Genomic DNA, 20,510 nt, shown 5'->3' on the forward strand with positions numbered 1-20,510 from the left:
TTTATCTTTTTCAATAACTAAAAAAATACAAAAAGTAAATGGGTACATTGGTGTTGTCCATGGGGTTATGTTTCTGGTGTAGATTAAGGTAAATAAAGTGCAATGTTCTATTTAAACAAACATGTCACCACAAATGATACCCTATAAGTAACACTAATACTTTACTCTGTACATGTAACTAAACATATCCTATAAACCTATAAGTAAAAGTCTACAAGTTGAAACTGCTTCTGGGCCATAGACAGCCTTTGGCTGGAGGATCTTTTTCCACAGAATAGCAGACCCCCATGACCCTGTAGTTAGGATATAGCGGGTTGGATAATGGATGGATGGATGTGGAATTCTGCATTATAAAAATTAATAGCTTTCCAGTATGAAGAACCATGTCTATATATACTTGAAAGAGATCAAAGGACTCATCCTCACAGAAAACAAATGACTAAACAAGTTAAGCTCTAATATGCATTTGTAGAGGTCTGAAGCACAATGTTCAAGCAAAGCACCATCTGAATTCTCCTCTCTTAAGTCCACAGACCTTCCATCATGTGACAGCTTTGTACAAACATAGCAGCAGACAAATATAATTATGTGTGGTTTGGAAAATTAAACAGCCTTTACAGACACGACTTCACAGTAGAATAGAACTGAGCAATAAATGATGAGAGGTGGTTTATCTGGTGGGTATACCGGAAGGGTCAGATCCAGGAGAGTGGAAAATGGAAATTATGTCAAAGATGGAATAGTCTTCAATCAGCTGGTTTGCAGAGGGATTAATAGAGAAAAAGGATTAGAGCACATTACCAACCCCTGGATCAGTGGGTAATCACACTTATCATGCTCTCACAGCCAATAAGATGTCTCCCATGTGCACGTGTGTGACAATGCATATATTGAATAAAGACCTATCTATCTATCTATCTATCTATCTATCTATCTATCTATCTATCTATCTATCTATCTATCTATCTATCTATCTATCTATCCAAATGTGTTCATAGCATACTCCAAATCATGTAAAGCTGTTTTCCCAGGCTTGAAGGATATGTGGTAAAATATTTCTGGTACTCACAAGTGAGGTCAACTTTGCATGCGTAATAGTCAACATTCAGATCTGCTTACTGTCTCCTAGTACAAGGGCAAGACAATTTTTTTGATTAAATTGTTTAAAATAAAACAGAAATACGAAAATTGTTTTTTGATACCAAATGGTTCAGTTAAATAGTCAAGGAAACACCTTAGTTCAATCAGCTGGTCATGTGTGTACAGTCAAAACGTATTGTAAAAATTTGGCCAAAACCTCCACGAAGTAGTCGTGGAGCTTCAAGAGTTGACTCCTGACAAATTAAATGCAAATGGAGCTGCTCAGAGAACCACAGAGGTGGGAGAGGGCACAGAGGAGCTGTCTCAGCCTGCTCTTGATGCAAAGCAACAACTGAGATGCCAAGGGGCAAGGACTGGGGTTAGGGTTATGGTGAACTGGCACACTTTTCATTGTGGATGGTGATAGTGCCACAGGCTAGGTTGTGTGCAAGATATTGAATTTGTCTGCCGTGCCAGAGCTTAACACATTTTGTAAGATAGTGACACGTAAAGCTCCCCTGGAATGCTCGGACTTTAAAAATGGGAGAATGAAAGTATAAATCACTTAAAACAAAGGAAACAGTAAAGACCAAAGTGAGTCTGAAATGTTTAAAGCTTCACTAACATCGCGCTAAATGTCCACAGCATGTGTCAACCTTTGTATATTTTGTGGTACGGTATTCTTAACAGTTCTCAAAGATCCAACAAACGCATCCTTCACACTACCAGTTGGTTTAACTTTATATAGAACCTTATTTTAAACATTGTTAGCTCGTTAAACTTAATAAAAAATCTGTTAAATGTTTAGATTGATTGTATGAAGTGCACTAAACGAACGACCGTTTTGTCCATGGCCACTGAAGATGTTTTTAGAACTACAGTATAGAACATAAGTTTATATAACCCAACCCAACTGTTCACTCGCCCCTCATAACATCTCGAAAATGTTTACATTCGTGTGCCGCTTCTGTTATTTTCACTTCGATATCTCACATTGCGTGATTTCTTCACCTCACAAACTCGCCATCTCATCAGAACGCGGTGAATGAACGCGACTCAAAATCTCGAGATAAAAATATTAATAATAATAAATCACGTCGCTCGCGTGGGTACCTGGGAAGGCGGGATTTTTTATTCTGAAAGGAGCGACGTGCTCAAGGGTTCTTAAATTGAAGGCCATCAACTCGTGAGTATTGGGCGGTTGTTTCATTACTTGTAATGAAATGTTCATTTCTTTTTTTTTTTGTAAAACCATTTATTTGCGTGATTTGCATCTTCGTCCAGAGTCCAATTTAAATCCTACTTAAAAATAAAATCAAACAGCCCGTTTAGACAGGGAGCGGTGTTCAATCCGTTTCTCCCATCAGAGATAACTTGGCTGGCAGGACTGCAAACAACTAAACCGCCACGAGTTGTAAGTTTGTTGCGTACTCGCTTGACTTATACAAGCCGTAATATGTGCCTTGTGTTATGTCACTGAAATTGATCAATAATTTTAAAGAAACCAACATTTTGGCCTTTTGAGGCTGCAAAGTGGTTGCATTGTTTTCGGACAGTTTTATTTTCACTACTGTGTGGTGTTAGGACGAGAAAGATACTGCTTTGTTAAATTGGTGCTGGGTTTTGCTCAGTCCAGTATGGGTGCATTAGTAAAATTCACTAACAAACTAACAGCCATATCTAATTTACAGGAGTTATCGACTTTATTCTCGCCGTTTATGTCGAGATTAAAGCCGACATTTCCACTTTATTTCCGTAGTTTATTTTGACATTAAAGTAAAACTTCGTAAACGTCATCCTAAAATAAGTTTAATTTAGTAGATTTTCTCAAACCCCGTCATAACGTAATGTAGCACATTAAACGCTTTGTGTTAATTGTTCTCCGATCCATATTCATCGGTAAATGCTCTTAAACTGACTTTCTCTCGTACTGATAGGAGGCGCAAGCAGAATACATTCACTTCATGATATTCCTGCTCGCGGAACATTTAGAATGCTAAGATAAAATACTTGATATCATTTTCATGATGAAATGCTTTAAAGCATGTACTGTATTAAACGTGCACGGTAGCGTGGCGGTAAGTGCTGCTCCCTCGCAGTAAGGGTAGGGTTGCCAAACGTCCCTTAAATACGGGACATCTTATATTTGATCATTTTGTCCCCTGTCCCGTAGTGAACTTTCAGGGACACCCAAATGTCCCGTATTTAGTTCATTTTCAAATTTCATAATAAAAATATATTTTACTACCTTGTTACGGTACTTAGTTGTACCTTTATAAGTAATTATAGTTTCTTTTCTCAGATTCACGTGATGAGAATAACCCAAATGTAACGAGGAAACTCTTGTCTGGTTTGCAACTTGTCCAGCTGCTATATGGTTGGCTGAGGACAGCGACACTGTTGCGGTTTTACACTCCAGCCGCGGTGCTGTGCAGTTCTGTATCAGCATTGCAGCATACAGGGTCAACAAAGTGTGCTTTGGCCCACTTTTTTTTCTAACTGCCTGTATTAAATAATAATATTTCCCAGTTGTCTGTATTAAATAAAAATTTTTCAAATGATTTCACTTTTACAGAATTTTTTTTTAGTTTGTATTAATTAATTTTCAAATGATTTTACTTTTGTTTTCCTCATAACCCATTAAAATCCTTGCTTCATGTTTTTAACTCATGTCTGTACTTTTATATAATATATTGGTCTGGGTGTGTAGGGGGCATGTATAAATTTATATATATATATATATATATATATATATATATATATATATATATATATATATATATATATATATATATATATATATAGAGAGAGAGAGAGAGAGAGAGAGAGAGAGATTTTAAGAGTGTCCTGTATTTCTATTTTAATCTGACATCTGTAAGTAAGGGGTCCCCAGATGTACGTTAAGTGTACAGAACCTTTATGGCAGGTGTGACGAGCCTCCAGCAAGTTGGTTGTATGAATGGGTATTGCGCTGGTTTAACTGAAATATTGTGTAAATGTTAGGTTCGTGAGCTGGTGGTCGGAGACACGAACACAGAGTTCAATGGATTTTCTTCTGAGTGGGCTTTCTTTATTGCATGCGTACTTTCCTATCTGACGTATCAAACGCCCAGTTCCTATCCTTCCTTTTTCTTTCTCCAAATAACCAATCACCACACGATAAACGTCTTTGTGAAAGTAAAACTAGCTATAAACTTGGGACATGGAGTATTTGGAACATATGTTTAATTATGCCATCCATTCAGGGTTGCGCCCATCCCAGCAAGCATAGTGCATGAGGCAGGAACAAATCCTGAACGGGGAGCCTGCACATAGCAGGGTGAATACGAGCACACCCATACACTAGGGTCAATTTAGCATAACAAAACCCCAAATCCTACATGACTTTGAAAGGAAACTGAAGCACGACGAGTAAACCCACTAGAAAAACATGCAAACTCAAGGCAGGGAACACCCGAACCCCGTTGCCCCCCACATGTTTAATACATGCTTTAATGCATCTCATCATGGAAAATCATATCAAGTATTTTATCTTAGCATTCTAAATGTTCATAGAGCAGGAATATCATGACATTAATGTATTCTGTGTGGTGATCGCTGCCTGCGCCTCCTCTCACTAAAGAGGAATCCAGTTTAAGAAGCACATACTGATTAACATGGGTCAGGGAACACTTAACGCAAAGCATTTAATTAGCTGCATTACTTATGACGAGGTTTTAGAAATCGTAGTAAATGAAATGTTGATTTTTAGATGGAGTTTATGACGTTCTACTTTAATGACAAAATAAACTACGAGAATAAGGTCAACATGTCGACTTTATTCTCAACATACACTTATTTTTCTTCACTGTGTTCGTATTTTTTTTTTCTTCTCCGTGGCCCTAATATGTTTTAGTGAACAAGGGCAGAGAGTGACAGAGAGAAGTTGCCTCTAGAAGCGCTTTTAGGATTTGAATTTTGGAGAATCCTGCTACACATTCAAGGCAAAAAAGGGCTTGCTCTTTTATGTCATTGAACTAGAGGTAAAATGCATGATTCGTGCTCGCTATGAAAGTGCGAAGTGGAGACATACCAAATGCTAGGCTAAACAAAACCTGCAGCTACAGTGGATCCCCCAGGACAGAGTTTGGAAACCACTGTGTTAGTTGATTGGGTATTTAAAGTATCTCCAAGGTTTGCATATGCCACTCTGCACTAAACAAATACTGTAGAATGTTCATTTTTTAAGTATATGTTTTTCAGTGCAGGAAGAAGAGAATTCCAGTGGCCTTTTATACCTGAAATTATCATTCCAGTATGGAGGAATGTCTCAGTTTTATTTCAGGTGATGTACACCTATGAAAAATGAATCATTTGACATTTAAGTAATGACGTATTTTATTGTTTGGCAGTTTTTTAAAATAACAATAGCAGAAGAGGATGGATTTATAGTTTTATTTTTTTTGGAATTCATATTTTTGTTGTGATTTCTCTTTTGCATATTTTTTATTTTTTTTGCTTGGTTTTCATTTAATTGTGTTCTTGAAACTTATATTGGATTGCAATTCCACATATTTCTCTGCTTGCCAGTCTCTTTAAAACAGTGTAGAAATGTATTTTGTGCTTCATATTTAAAAGGCCAGTGTGCCTGTTGGCATTTCTCACCTATTAATTTCTGACAGATTACATTTTTTTGTAGCTAGGAATTAACATACTTCTTTTCACTTCCTTTGTGCATCAATCCAGACCTGTTTCAGTGGAAGATGTTAATCTTTACCATGTGTAACAATGAAGGATAGTAAACAATGTATATACAGCTAATTGCAGTTGAGTGAACTAAATAAGGAATGCATTTAGAATAGAAGGCTGTTTGAATTTATCATCGGTCCATAAAACCTTTGCCCAATATCGTTTTGACGTTTCAACTTATGTTTCTTGTTCAGTGGTGGTTGGGTTTCAGCCCTCCTTACCTTGGCCATGTCTTTGAGCACTGAACACCTTGTACTTCTGGGCACTCCAGGTAGGTTGCAGCTCTGGAATATGAAAGTACTGGAGGATAATGGGTTCCTGGTAGCTTCACGTTGATTCTTCTCAAATCTTTGGCAGCTAATTTGACGTTTCTTGCGACCCTTTGACTATTTGCAACAAAATGTTTGATGGTTCTGTGATCACACACTAATAGCTTAGCAATTCCAAAAGTGCTGCATCCCTCTGAAAGACTTTTTACAATTTTTGACTTTTCAGAGTCAGTTAAATCTCTTTTTTGGCCCATTTTGCCTGAGGAAAACTAGCTGCCTAATAATTCTGCACACCTTGATATAGGGTGTTGATCTCCTTAGGCCACACCCTATTACACAAATACACATCACCTGACGTGCTTAAATCCAATAAGCATTCAAGTTAATACAGCTTGGAGTTGGAATATACGCATTAAAAATGATGATATGGTCAAAATACTCACTTGCCTAATAATTGTGCACACAGTGTATACCTTATTTGTGAGGATATAACATTGATTCTAAGATGCTGACCTAATCCTTTAATTAGTTTTCTAAACCTCAAGTAACTCAGACTATTAATAAATCTGACAAAATTCTAAACTATGTGGGTTAAAAAAAATGAATGAATGCATTGTCTTTATAGAATATAACTACTGTAAAATCTATATACATTTTTATCGCCTAATCTCCTTACTTTTTACTGTAATTGTTTTTAAATATTAGTCCTTAGATGTATACCTTGGCAGAGAGGAAGGACCTGTGCCTTTTATAGATTCTTGAATGTTGTTTTAAAGCCTTGTGTTCCTGGTTGGACTACTTATGTCAGATTTGTCTAAGTGGAGAGATCTGATAAAGAATATTTCTAAAGACTCCCATGTTAACTGTATGTAAAACAAGGTGAAACATGTTTGGAACAATGATACCACAGCCAGATGTTGAGATAATGTTTGCCTATGAAAGCTTGTCGACTGGGTGACCTATGTATGCATATTGTAGTAGTCAGTCTGAGGGAGCTGCGTGGAGCCACCATGTGGGCTAAAAACCTGCAAGTCAGTGAGGAGATCATTTTCGTGGCAGTAATGCATGGGAGAAATTAAAATATATAAAATCTTTATTCACAAGATTGTGTCTGAGCTTGTGTAGAAGATTTGAGAGTGCTGACTTAATAGATTTGGATGCATGACTCCGAGCAGTTGTTACTCTAGAGTCAGGCTTCTTCATGGGTGGGGGGTGGTTTGTCATTTGTTCTGGAGTTTCCCCACAGGAAAGAATCTAGGTATGGAATAAGATGTGAAATATTTACTTGTCTGTGCTGTGAATAATGCTTTTTGAGTGTGGGGTTCCAGGTCTACTGCCATTCAACATTTGTTCCCTGACTAAAATTTTGTTTGCATGCTTGGAATTCAGCTTAATCTATTTAAGGACGTGGCACAGATTTTAAGAATATTCAATTTAAGGAACTGAGGGTTCAGTTTCTGTAGTTTTAAAATATTTCCCTTTGGTTTACAAGGTCTTGTTTGTACTGAAACATTTTGCAGCTGAGTGTGTGAAGAAAAAACTCTTTAGTCTTATTTTTTTTATGGAGGTTGGAGCTAAAAAACTGTATAATATAAGGCAAACGCGACTAATGATGTATAATAGTAAACAATATGAAAAACTTCCATGAAACAAAAATCTCATGTTACTTGTGTCATCTAATGTCAGTTATCCAGTTATTTTCTCATAACATGCAAAATGCATGCATTTTCTGCAAAATATTTTTAAATTAGTGAAAGACATGGGCCTACAGTCCTAAAATAAAATGAAATTTATCATATAGTTTTTTAAACAAATGATGTGAGATGTCTTTATTTTCAGGCCTTTGAAGTATTTTCCTAAGAGCTTCTTCTACTCTCTCTCTCTCTCGATATATATACACACAGTCATATGAAAGAGTTTGGGAACTCCTCTTAATTCTTTGGATTTTTGTTTATCATTGGCTGAGCTTTCAAAGTAGCAACTTCTTTTTAATATATGACAAGCCTTGTGGAAACAGTATTATTTCAGCAGTGACATTAAGTTGATTGGATTAACAGAAAATATGCAATATGCATCATAAAATTAGAGAGGTGCATAAATTTGGGCACCCCAACAGAGATATTACATCAATACTTAGTTGAGCCTCCTTTTGCAAATATGACAGTCTCTAGACGCCTCCTATAGCCTTTGATGAGTGTCTGGATTATGGATGGAGGTATTTTTGACCATTCTTCCGTACAAAATCTTTCCAGTTCAGTTAAATTTGATGGCTGCCGATCATGGACAGCCTGTTTCAAATCATCTCATAGATTTTCGATGATATTCAAGTCAGTGGACTGTGATGGCCATTCCAGAACATTGTACTTCTCCCTCTACATGAATCCCTTTGTAGATTTTGAACTGTGTTTTGGGTCATTGTCTTGTTGGAATATCTAACCCCTGCATAACTTCAACTTTGTGACTGATGATTGAACATTATCCTGAAGAATTTGTTGATACAGTAATCTCTCGCTATATCGCCTATCGCGGATTTTATATGCAAGCATAACTAAATATATAACGCCGATTTTTTGCTGCTTCGCGGGTTCTGCTGGACAATGGGTCTTTTTACTTCCTGTACATGCTTCCTCAGTTGGTTTGCCCAGTTGATTTCATACAAGGGACGCTATTGGCGGATGGCTGAGAAGCTAACCAATCAGAGCATGCAGTTAAGTTCCTGTGTGCTGAATGCGGTGTTAACCAGGAAGTCTCGTCTTGCTCATTCAGCATCAACGTGTTTCGCTGTGTAAAGAGTTAACTTTTGTGCTCTTTTGTGTTTATCTTTGTGCATAGTCAAGCCCTTCATTAAGGCTCCAAAACGATCTGCTTCTGCTACTGCTTCAGAGTCTGTGCCCAAGCGCTAACGATTGCTGAAAAGGTAAACGTTTTGGATTTGTTGAAGGAAGGGAAAAGCCATTATGGCATCAATGAGGCTATGATTCTTTTTATTTAAAAAGTAGGAAAGGAATATAAGATCTACGGCCGCAGTGTCCTTTTAACCAGGGTACAAGACGAGTTGTAAGTGGATGTAATAAGGCAGTAGTCTGGATGGAATCTGCTTTAGGGATTTGGATTGAACAAGAATAACGGTGGTGCTACACAGTTGCCTGAAGTGGCTCCTTTAGAAGGGCTGTAACGCTCTCCTTTGTTGTGTAGTAAAATTAAACTCATCATTATCGGACAAGTCATCGTGGCATTGTTGGTGAGTAACCATAATTAATTTTCTTTCTTTTTTTCTTTTTTTTTCTTTTATTAATTTTATTACAATCCATACAAAGCAATCAAGTTTTTACAAAAAGAAAAATTGAATTAAGAACAAATTGATTCCCACCCCTGAGAGAGAGAGCAAGCCAACGGCGTAAAATTTAAGGCTTGTAAACATATCTAAATTAATAAATTCTCTGTGCTTTATGAACTTATTTTAAAATATTACTGATTAGATCCTGCCATGTTTTGAAAAAAGTCTGTATGGATCCTCTGAGTATTTGATTTTTTCCAATTTCAAATAATATAACACATCGGTTTCCCACTGACTTAAAAGAGGAGAGTTTGGGTTCTTCCAGTTTATCAGAATGAGTCTGCGTGCCAAGAGTGTAGTGAATGCAATCACAATTTGTTTGTCTTTCTCCACTTTAAGCCCCTCTGGAAGAACCCCAAACACAGCTGTTAATGGGTTAGGAGGGATTGTGAGTCCAAGGCTGTCTGAAAGGTAATTAAAAATTTTTGGCCAGAATAATGTTAATTTGGTGCAGGCCCAGAACATGTGACCCAGTGAGGCTGGGGCTTGGTTGCAACATTCGCAGGTTGGATCATGTCCTGGAAACAATACACATTTACTGTGTACAATTTTTCTTGCATTGTATGTATTTACTGCTGGTGGCCTGTCTATCGTAATGGCTGTAACATATGTGATATCGGAGACACTCGATATCTTTGAAATAATATTTAGGTTTTACTGAATATGAACAGTGTGTTTACATACATAATTTCAATGAATCTTACCTTTTATCTAAGAGAATACAAAGGGATTATGCTGTATAACTGTGCAGGGAATATTTATAAACAGTGTGGGAGAGTTTATAAGGGCTTAAAATATATAAAAATAACCATACAAACATATGGTTTCTACGTCGCGGATTTTCACCTATCACGCCTCTGGAACGCAATCCCCGTGATCGAGGAGGGATTACTGTATTGGGTTGAATTCATCCGACCCTCGACTTTAACAAGGGCCCCAGTTCTAAACTAGCCACACAGCCCCACAGCATGATGGAACCTCCACCAAATTTGACAGTAGGTAGCAGGTGTTTTTCTTGGAATGCGTTGTTCTTCTTCTGCCATGCAAAGCGCTTTTTGTTATGATCAAATAACTCAATTTTTGTCTCTTCATTCCAAAGCACTTTATTCCAAAATGAATCAGACTTGTCTAAATGAGCATTTGCATACAACAAGCGGCTCTGTTTGTGGTGTGAGTGCAGAAAGGGCTTCTTTCTCATCACCCTGCCATACAGATGTTCTTTGTACAAACTGCGCTGAACATGATGTACAGATACACCATCTGCAGCAAGATGTTCTTGCAGGTCTTTGGAGGTGATCTGTGGGTTGTCTAAACATTCTCCTGTATTTTTTTGGCTTGCCAGACCTGGGTTTAACAGCAACAGTGCCTGTGGCCTTCCATTTCCTGATTACATTCCTTACAATTGAAACTGACAGTTTAAACCTCTGAGATAGCTTTTTGTAGCCTTCCCCTAAACCATGATACTGAACAATCTTTGTTTCCAGGGGCCTCATGTATAAACGGTGCGTACGCACAAAAATGTTGCGTAAGAATATTTCTATGTTCAAATTGCGATGTATAAAACCTAAACTTGCTGTAAAGCCACGCACATTTCCACAGTAGTTCATACCCTGCCATACGCAAATTCTCTGCTCGGTTTTGCAGACTGGTGGTACCCAGCGTCAAAGCAGCGGTACTGTTCCTGTGTGGTTTATCTTTGTTTTTCAGATCCACATCCCTGATGTGGCTTTATAAATATACTGAAATTAACGCATATTGTGTGAGATGTGGCCAGCTTGTCATCCCGGCCAATACCCCAGGCCAGATGGAGCACTCCCTGCAGTATGGAGGTGCCCCAAAGACCAGCAGGGAGTAATGGGACATGTTGTTTTTATACAAGACCCTGCTGGATACCACAGGGGCCGCAAGAGGGAGCTGCACGGAGGACTGAAGACTTTTTTTGTGCCCTTTAACCTGGAAGTTCGTCAAAGGAAGAGCGACAGGCTTCCAGGGTGAAAAGAAAGGACTTATACCTGACCTGGAAGGGATTGAGAGTCACATGGACTGGGGATTGGGACACTTCCGGGTCAAGGAATATAAAAGGACTATGGGAGCTCCCAGACGGCGAGCTGAGCTTGGTGGAAGGGTGGCAACGCGTCTGGGAGCTGGAGGATTGTGTTATTGTGATTATTATTGGTTTGTGTATGAGTATAGTGGAGGAGAGGGTGCTTTGTGCACTGTGGCGATTTAATAAAGTCAGCATTTGGACTTTTACCTGGTGTCTGGAGTTGTGGACAAGGGTTCAAGGGAGCGATAGCGCCCCCTGTCTGTCACAATTGCTTATTAGTTTAATGCATCTGATTGCAATTAACCTGTAACAATATAAGCAGTGGTGCCCAATACGTTGATTGATATATATATATATATATATAGATATATATATATATATATATATATATATATATAAATCCTAAGCCTAAAAGTGCAACGATTTTGTGACTTTTTATGTCACTTTTTTTAATATTTCAAGTATTTGACACATCTATTCTCTTTTATTATGTACTTATTTCTCTGATATGAATGAGCACATAAAAAACTAACTTTTTAACTTAATTTCATGTAATTTTCATGTAATGTGAGACGCTATAGCCTCACCGTAATGTTGATACATGGTGGTTTAAATGGATATGGGTCAGGACTATCAATAAGTTTTAAGTGTGAACAACATATCAGCAAGTTTACCACGGGGGAAGAAAGATTTTTGGGCTTACCCTCCGGTTGTTTAGTTTATTTTCTCGATGTTTTACCGTATGTTTCGATTGCAAGTTTTGCGCGTAACATACCATTATTACCGATCGTTTTTTTTTTTTTCATTTAACAAGGGCACAGATGCTAAATGCAGTCACAGGTGCCTGGGAAGATCAAACGCCAGCTATAGGGGGAGTCCAAGTTGCGTTAGTAGTGTACATGTATTGTAATGTTTAAGTTTGTTTATTAGTAACCTTGGAGGTTAGGTATAAATGTGGTGTTGTTTTGTTGTTTATTGTTTTATTATGTAGATGTTGTTGTTGGCTGTTTTGATTTGTACTTGCAGTGTACGATTTCCCGGCAAGACTTAAATGGTTTCTCCCTATGATTAGGTAAGCTGATCCTGGCAATGGAAAAGGCTTTATAAGTATTGTTGTGGCTGCAAGAAAGGGAGAAAAAGAAAAGGGAGTAAGAAAGGATTGCTTGGAGAGAATTAAGAGGAATAGGTAGTGTGAGGCACGCCAGCCTAAGAGGCGCCTAGTGGCTGAGCTGTTGGTTGCTGTAAAGGAGTGGGTTAAGCTCCTGAGGACCAAAAAAAAAAGACTCCTGAGTTTTTTTTTGGAGGAGTTGAACTGGTGACCTGGACTGAAACAGGGTCTAGTTTTTGGTATTATTTTAAGGCTGCCCTGGACTTTTCATGGACGGGAATTGATTATATTAGGGTAAGAGCCTTGGTGTTTCCCAATTTCTATTTTTGTTTTTTTTTTCCTTTATAATTTGATTGTGTCTTATCACTGGATTATTTATACGTTTTTGTCCATCCTTATTTTTTTTGTTCTTTTTTTCCTCCAACAACTTTAATTTTTTTTTTTTTTATTCCATCGTGGTATAAATAAATTGTCTTCTGTTTTGAACATCTGCCTTTCACGTGCCTCTCTTGTTACTCCCTCAGTCCTGTTCGGTCCCAAACTACTAGCAGGCCATCTGCTTTAGTAGACGGCTTGTGACATAATGACTTCTATTTTTTACCTTATAACCGAGCATATTAGTTTTGAAACAGATGAATACATATGGTATTAGTCATCTCTACTGCTGAGGAATAATGCACTCCAGCATGTACTTTGTCACCATTTTCTGTCATTTTCTCCTTTCTTTCTCAAATATAATCAAATGTAACTGGCAGAGTGCACAGCCATACGGTAGGCTCAGTCACAGGTAAAGTTTCTAGGTTGTCAGTGGTAGAACCTACTGCTTTAATTCTCAGTGTTGCAAGTGTGCCTTGCAGCAATACCATCTCAGAAAGCATAGCTGCTGGGAGGGGAATTGGCACTCTGAGGATCAATCATCATTAGTGTAGTGGTAGATTTTCTTGCCATCATTGTTTTTTTTTTTTTTTTTTTTCAAACTCTGTGATGTATCATTATCAAAACGTGAAGGGTACATAGCATTAATGTTGACATACTATACATACCCGCGCTAAAGTTTAGTTTAAATTTTGTTTTGTGATTTAAGTGCAGTAATTTTGCTTCACTGTCCTTTTATTGATACATTTGAAATATTTTTTGTAAAATATCTAATAAAGCATTATGCATTTTTGTAGATTTTTGACATTAACAGAAATTTTTGGTGCAAGTTCTGACTTGCATAAAAATGTGGAATATGAATGTCCATAGGAACAAAACTCATTCATAACCCAAGGTCTTTCAGTATTGGACTAGTATTGATGTTTTAGTTAAGACACATTTGAGTTGTAAAATATTATTATTGCCATATAGTAAAAGAGGTTATGGCCTTTTCTTTGTGTTGTGAGCCAACCTATGTATTAATAAATATTCAATTGCAATGAAACTTTCTGCTATTGTTGAACAAACTGAAGGTACAGAGAACACCTTTTTTACTCTTGTATTGCTAATCTTCTGTATCTTTACTCTGTACAGGTATTTAGAGTTGTTACAGTAAAGGGACTGAATTCTCAGACCCTTTATAATGAACTCTCGGAAGAAGGCCAGTTATAGCCAGAAAACATGGTCTTTGGCATTCAGCAAGCAACCTCCCCGTATCTTAATAGTGGATGTGACTCTACCATTCTGGCGGCATATTTGTTCTAATGTGTGTGAGGCTCTGGCCAATTTTTTCTCTCTGGCTTGCAGTTTGGCTGGTCCATGCAGAATTCCTCTCCTTAGCATGTACATGGTGCATAATCAGCATGAATGCCTTCTTCCCTTTCTGGTAAGTTTTTAAAAGGGTTTTGTGAAAAGGATAGGAGAAGATTATTAATTCAACTTGAAGCAGAAATTAAATTTTTGTTTTGTCCATACATACAGGCTTTATCTTTTAAATATGTACAAGAAAAGAGGTCCAGGTTTATATTAAGCATACCAATTACTGACAGCTGTAGTGGCTGGTATTGGTGATCTAATTGCATTAAGCTCTCTTTGTAGTCTTAATTAAAATGAAATTTAATTGGTTTGCTTTGGTTTTGGTTAAATCGGTCATTAATCGTCATGATTTACATATTGGTAAAGGGGTTAAACTTATTGAATAATAAGTCGAATAATATGCATATTAAATCACCTTTCTATTCAAGAACCCATTATGTTTTTTTTGGAAAATTTGTTTATTGGTTTAAATATTTTCAGTACAACGAAATGTAAAAATTGTAAAGCAGTTTAATTCAGTGAACAAACCTTCATTTATGTTAGTTCTTTGCCTAAAAGTCTTATTGAAATTTCTCTTCCCATAACCAAGGAGTTGAAAAAGAAGTTGTGGAGAGTTTAATAAATTGATTAAAGTAAGTGGAACAACTGAGCTTGTTGAAGAATTGCGTAAAGAGTGGTAACTGAGTATAACTTAAATAAGTGAATTCCATTAACTGGAACATTTTTTGACCTGGTCCTCTTAATGTAAATTTTAATTATGGAGTTTTAAGGAGTACAGGATGTCATTGTCCCAGTGCCCAATAGTTAAGATGTGAGCAGAATGTGTAGTGTAATATATATTGGTGATCCTTAAACTGTGATGTTACATAAAATGGGTTATTAGTGATCAAAGGTTTATACTAGCCCCAAACCTGTCTGAAAGCTGTAGTCCAAGAAGGACCTAACCAAGACCTACTGACATGTAAAGCCAACTTGACTATCAACTTTCTGAATACTCTTAACTGCAGACTGGGACCCAGAGATTAGCAGGAGATGCTACTTACATTCAGTGGAGTTTCTTTACAGTGCACAGAGTCTTAAGGTAAAGAAAAAATTTAGATGGGCTTAAATTCAGAAAGCTGCTAGCTTTTGGTGGTATACAAACTATAAGAAGCAGTATTATGTTATAGTGCCACACCAGTGGATTAGCTAGAATTGGAAAAAAAATGACATATCCACAACTGTGTGCTTTTGTATCTGTGCATCTGTGTCCGGCTGGTTATGTCTCTGTTATATGCCATTTAGCATGGGATTCATAAAAGTAGAGCTAATGTTTGTGATGCACCATCTGTTGGAATGAAGAATGCAATGCAATACATGCATTACAAAACACATTCCAAATTAATGGTGCTCTACAAACATATTAACACTACTTTTATGGGTACCATACCAAATGGTATGTTGTTTACTTGTATTTCAACCCATCTTAGACAGGTAACACAAGTTTTTCTATATGTTACTTACCCCATATACTTTGTAGTTTGAAGATTCCCCCATCTGTCTCATTAATTGATGAAGATTCCTGTATTCAGTTCCAAAAAGGTGTTCTCATGAGGCTTTAGTTTCTTGTTTATGATGTATACTGATTTTCCCTGAAGTGTACATTTAACAACATTATTTTAGCAATAAAAGCAGGTGTTTAATGTTATGGGCATACAGCTGGTTGACTAACATGGTTTATGTGATACGAATAATATAGATTTTGGTTTTTTTTTCCCCATGGACAGTTTTTCAAATTGTTGTTGTACAGCGTCACTATTGGCTTGCATTGTGTCAAACTTTTTTTTCTCTCCATTCTGCATGAAAATACGGAATTAATATTTTTTTCTTTGCCATTACTACAAACTGCCTGGGGTAAATAGCATATAAAAATGTAATTTTTCGATGGAGTATTACTTTTAAATTAGATAAATGATACTTTATTTGTTCCCAAGGAGAAATTAAAATTTTACAGAAGCTAAAAAAATATATATAATAAAAACAAAAAACAGTGCCCCCAGCCACACATAAAAACCTATTACTTGTATAATATGTTAAAAAGAAAGCTTGCTCATTAAGTAATGTTTCATTAACTGTTGTTTTCATTTTGGGTCTTTGTCATTTTCAAACTGTGGACGTGGATTACATACCACTATTTTATACATTTGCTTATAGACTTTTAAAAGACTATAAATTGTGTTATTTCTTTTATTGCAGCAAGTGAAGGGAAACTTTTCTAGGCTGCATTCTTGCATTACTGAGCTGAGGTTGATGCCCAAGGAAGGTTGTATACGACAGACACCAGAAGTTTTCAAGCATGCTATAGAAGACGGCGTGTTACAGTACAAGCAATATATGTGTCATGTGAGTGCTGGAGGTTCTGTCAACAGCTGCTCAGTTGAGGTTAGATTTTTTTTTGATAATAACTTAGTATAATAGTATTATGTTTAGAAAAATGTCACCTTAAGTACTAAAGTCATTTCAATCTTATAACAAAGAAAAGTTATTTTATTTTTGAGTGTGACAGCATAGCCAGGTGTACGAGGGCTCAGAAGTGCAGTGCACACAAATGATGCCTAAAATATAACAAGTTATAGTATCTGCAATATTAATCCTCACCTACTCCTAGTTGAGCAAGATTAGTCACTATCTGCTCAACATAAAACATCAGTGAGCTTTTGACTTGTGTCAACTTATTATTATGTGAACCATAACTAATGTTTGCATGATGCAGGTTTTGGAGAATTTTGTTGTCATTGCTATAAGTTACAAGTTTGCTTTATTTAGCCTGATGTTTTAATGATTTTACAGTGCTTTAGTGCACTGAAATAAGTATGTTTTGTGTATCCCTGTGTATCTCTGTGCATCTCTATCTCTGTGCCTTGCATGTATTTGTTTTGACTACAGGGAAACTGATACCATTGTGTGTATTTACTTTAAAATTGAAGATTGTTAGTATTAGAAGATATTTAAGTATTTATGTTACCAATTATGATCACAGCTGTATTGTGTAAAGCAGATTTTTTTGTTAAGACAGATTGACCAGATCCAAAACATTTATCTCTAGGATATTCTTAACTAGCAAAATATTTATAAAGACTTTTGTTTTTTTCCTTATGTTTGTGCCATGTTTATCATGAATGTATATTTTTAACATACTACTTTTGCTGTTTTGCCATTACTTGAAGATGCCACACGAAAACTTTGAAGTATTTGCAGGTTAAGCTCAAGGCTGCATAGTGAGACTGGGTTTCATGGAGAATGATCCAGTCCTAATAGCACCGAGTGCTCTGACACCAACTCTGGACAAGACAAAAGTTCATCACATGGCCTACTTTCTCTCACACACACACACACACACACACACACTTGCACTCATGCTTGGGACAATTTATGTTGGAGAAAAACCTACACATACACTGGAGAAAATGTTTAAATTTCACATTTACCTGTACAGCTACATTCACAAGGTTTTCTGAATCTGTGAATCAACAGCATTAATTACTACACTGTCTAGTCCCCCTATCCATTGTTCTAGTTTGACTGCACTATGCAGTGGATCATGGTTCAGGAAAACAGTGAAAATTACAATAGATTAATGTAAATGTATTAAAAGGATCAGTCATTTGTGATGACACATTAATAACACATGCCAGTACAGGACAATGTGAACAGAAAGAGAATGGAACTTAATAAATGTTAGGAAAAATAACTTCTACAGTTATTACAAGCAATATTGAATAGCCTGATAATAGCATAATTTATCATCCATCTCTAATTATCTTCACAAAATACCTTGGTTGTGGTTACATGTTGATAAATAGCAAAAAAAACACAAACAGAAAACCCCATTATTAAATCCCTAATTAAAAATACTGCTTTGTTCAATAAATAAATTCAGGGCTGTGCTAATTTTCAGGCTTTCTCAGTTTGCTGTTAAATTCCAAAAATGTACATCAAAACATTATTATCAAGTACAATTTGAATGACCAGAATTAAAAAAGAACTCTGCATTTCTTAAATCTGTAAGATCATAGGGCTAAATGAATTAATATTTAGAAATAATCTCCACGCAGATTAACCTTTATGGGCTCAAATAGTTAAGCTATATTATAGAATGTTTATATCAAAATATTTAAGCAAAAAACACTACTGTGTTGACTTTTTTGGATTTAAGAAATATTGGTGACAGGTGATAATATTTTAACATGTAGTAAAACCCTTCTCAGTGGGCGAGCTTGTAAGTGGAATACAAAGATATTCTTTATTTAATTTGGTTAATGTAGCAAGGTTTACACTGTGTGCTTTCCTCTTCCGGTCTAGAGAATCAGGACAGGGACAGAGCAGAAGAAGTTGGAGCCCCCGCACTAGCTTTGGATATGATCCTGATCCTTTTTTTTTTTTTTTTTTTTTAGCATTCATATCTCATTGTTGCTCATTTTATGCTGTTCAAGTATTTCACATATGCACTGTTGCAGACAAGATATTAGTTAGGATTCAGGTGGGAGTTAAAGGTTATTTGGAGGGGGAGAGAGAAACAGCCTTTAACACTAGAATTACCAAATCCTACGAAAAAAACTTGTAAATCTGGTCCACCTTGAAAACAGCAGTGTCAGATCGGGGCAAGCGTGTACGCGACTGAGAGAATAAAACTGAATTAAAAAAAAGCTAACCTTTACAAATACCATACATTTACACAGGCTGTTACAGACTCTAATCAAATGTGTGTTTTTTATTGTATAATAGTAGCAATAAGAGCAGCTCACTACTCAAAACATTTCTTTTTTGACGCGGCTAGGCTTGAACCCGAGACCCACTGATTATGACTTAGCAGTTCTTACTGCTGCACTACCAAAGCAGTTTTAACAACGATGTACCCTAACCCCATTTCTTTTTCTTTCAGTAATAGTCTTGAATAAAAGCGCACTTGTTTTGTTATACCTTTTGTGAAGTGCTTATTTGATATTTGGACTTCAGTCTTCACATATTATACACTTAATGTCAAAATGTAGTTGTTAGTATTAAAACATGAAGCATGTTTGTCTTTTAGGCATGTGTTCAACATTTCTGTCGTGCTACACTTACATAGATCTTTGTAGACATGGAACACACATGAAATGCATCTGTTCCAAATAACTATATATTTACACCAGAGGTGGGTAGAGTAGCCAAAAATTGTACTCAAGTAAGAGTAGTGTTACTTCCAAATAATATTACTCGAGTAGAAGTAAAAAGTAGTCATCCAAAAAATTACTCAAGTAAGAGTAAAAAAGTATTTGGTGAAAAGACTACTCAATTACTGAGTAACTGTTTGATCATTATAAATTATTTTTTAGAAATGTTGTAATAAGACAGGCAAAAATATAAAATTTTGTGCAAATTCTGCTGTTTCCAAATAAGAAAATAAAAGAGTAAAAATAAATAACATCTTTACAAAATAAAGATGCACAAATAACACAAAGTTCCAAATCTTAGGTTTTCACAACAAAGCTTTTGAAGCTAATACCTACAGTAGGTACCATGTATGTTTGAACAGTGCAAGCTACTTACGGTGAAAAATAACTCGTACACTGATAGTATAATACTACATGTTCACTTGTCCCCCAAATAGCACAGTTGATAGAAACTAACAGAACAAGGCAGCTTGTGCACGTACAAGAAGTCTCACTTTACCTTGACTGGCTAGTCGCAGATTGTTGACACAGACTGCTCAGCCAATCAGAGCGCAGCAGGCCTGTCGTGCCTCAGAGACAAAGTTCGATTCTCTGCTGGGGAGAAAGTGTGTTTTTTTTTTTTTGTTGTGGTTTTTTTTTTTTTTTTTCTTTTTAACCTCAAACGGACATAAAATATATAAATTGGTATGCACTGTCAGTTAATGAGATAGTTATATTTTCATGTGGAATGCTCCTTTTAAATATATGTTTTTACTATTGAGACTGCAATTAATATGAACAAGTGTCCTTATAACTGTTATTTTTAAGATTCATAAGACACAGACAGAGCACTGCGTAATTGAGAGACAGACAGACAGAGAAGTCACTAGATATATAAATAAACAGGGAAGGCACTGCATAATAGATATATAAAAAAACAGCTAATGGGATAGATAGATAGGAAGGAAAGGCACTATATGATAGGCAGACAGGGAAGCTGCTATCTATACTAATAAAAGGCAAAGCACTCACTGACTGA

The 20,510-nt window shown here is 36.4% G+C and overlaps 1 protein-coding gene and 1 long non-coding RNA gene across 2 annotated transcripts in view; both read left to right on the forward strand.

Moving 5' to 3' along the window:
• Nucleotides 1-2,202: 2,202 nt before the first annotated feature.
• On the forward strand, nt 2,203-16,617 carry LOC120528655. Its single transcript, XR_005633584.1, has 3 exons — nt 2,203-2,266; nt 14,079-14,370; nt 16,536-16,617. It is a non-coding gene; the product is annotated as an uncharacterized LOC120528655 (long non-coding RNA).
• An 11-nt stretch (nt 16,618-16,628) lies between these two features.
• LOC120528790 (meiosis 1 associated protein) overlaps nt 16,629-20,510 on the forward strand; it is a 131,513-nt gene continuing 127,631 nt past the window's right edge. Inside the window, exon 1 of the mRNA XM_039752918.1 lies at nt 16,629-16,721. Coding sequence (XP_039608852.1) covers nt 16,674-16,721 — 48 coding nt within the window. The 5' untranslated portion in view covers nt 16,629-16,673. The remainder of the gene's footprint in view (nt 16,722-20,510) is intronic.

The sequence above is a fragment of the Polypterus senegalus genome, chromosome 4 (assembly GCF_016835505.1).
Source record: "Polypterus senegalus isolate Bchr_013 chromosome 4, ASM1683550v1, whole genome shotgun sequence".
NCBI classification, from domain to species: Eukaryota; Metazoa; Chordata; class Cladistia; order Polypteriformes; family Polypteridae; genus Polypterus; species Polypterus senegalus.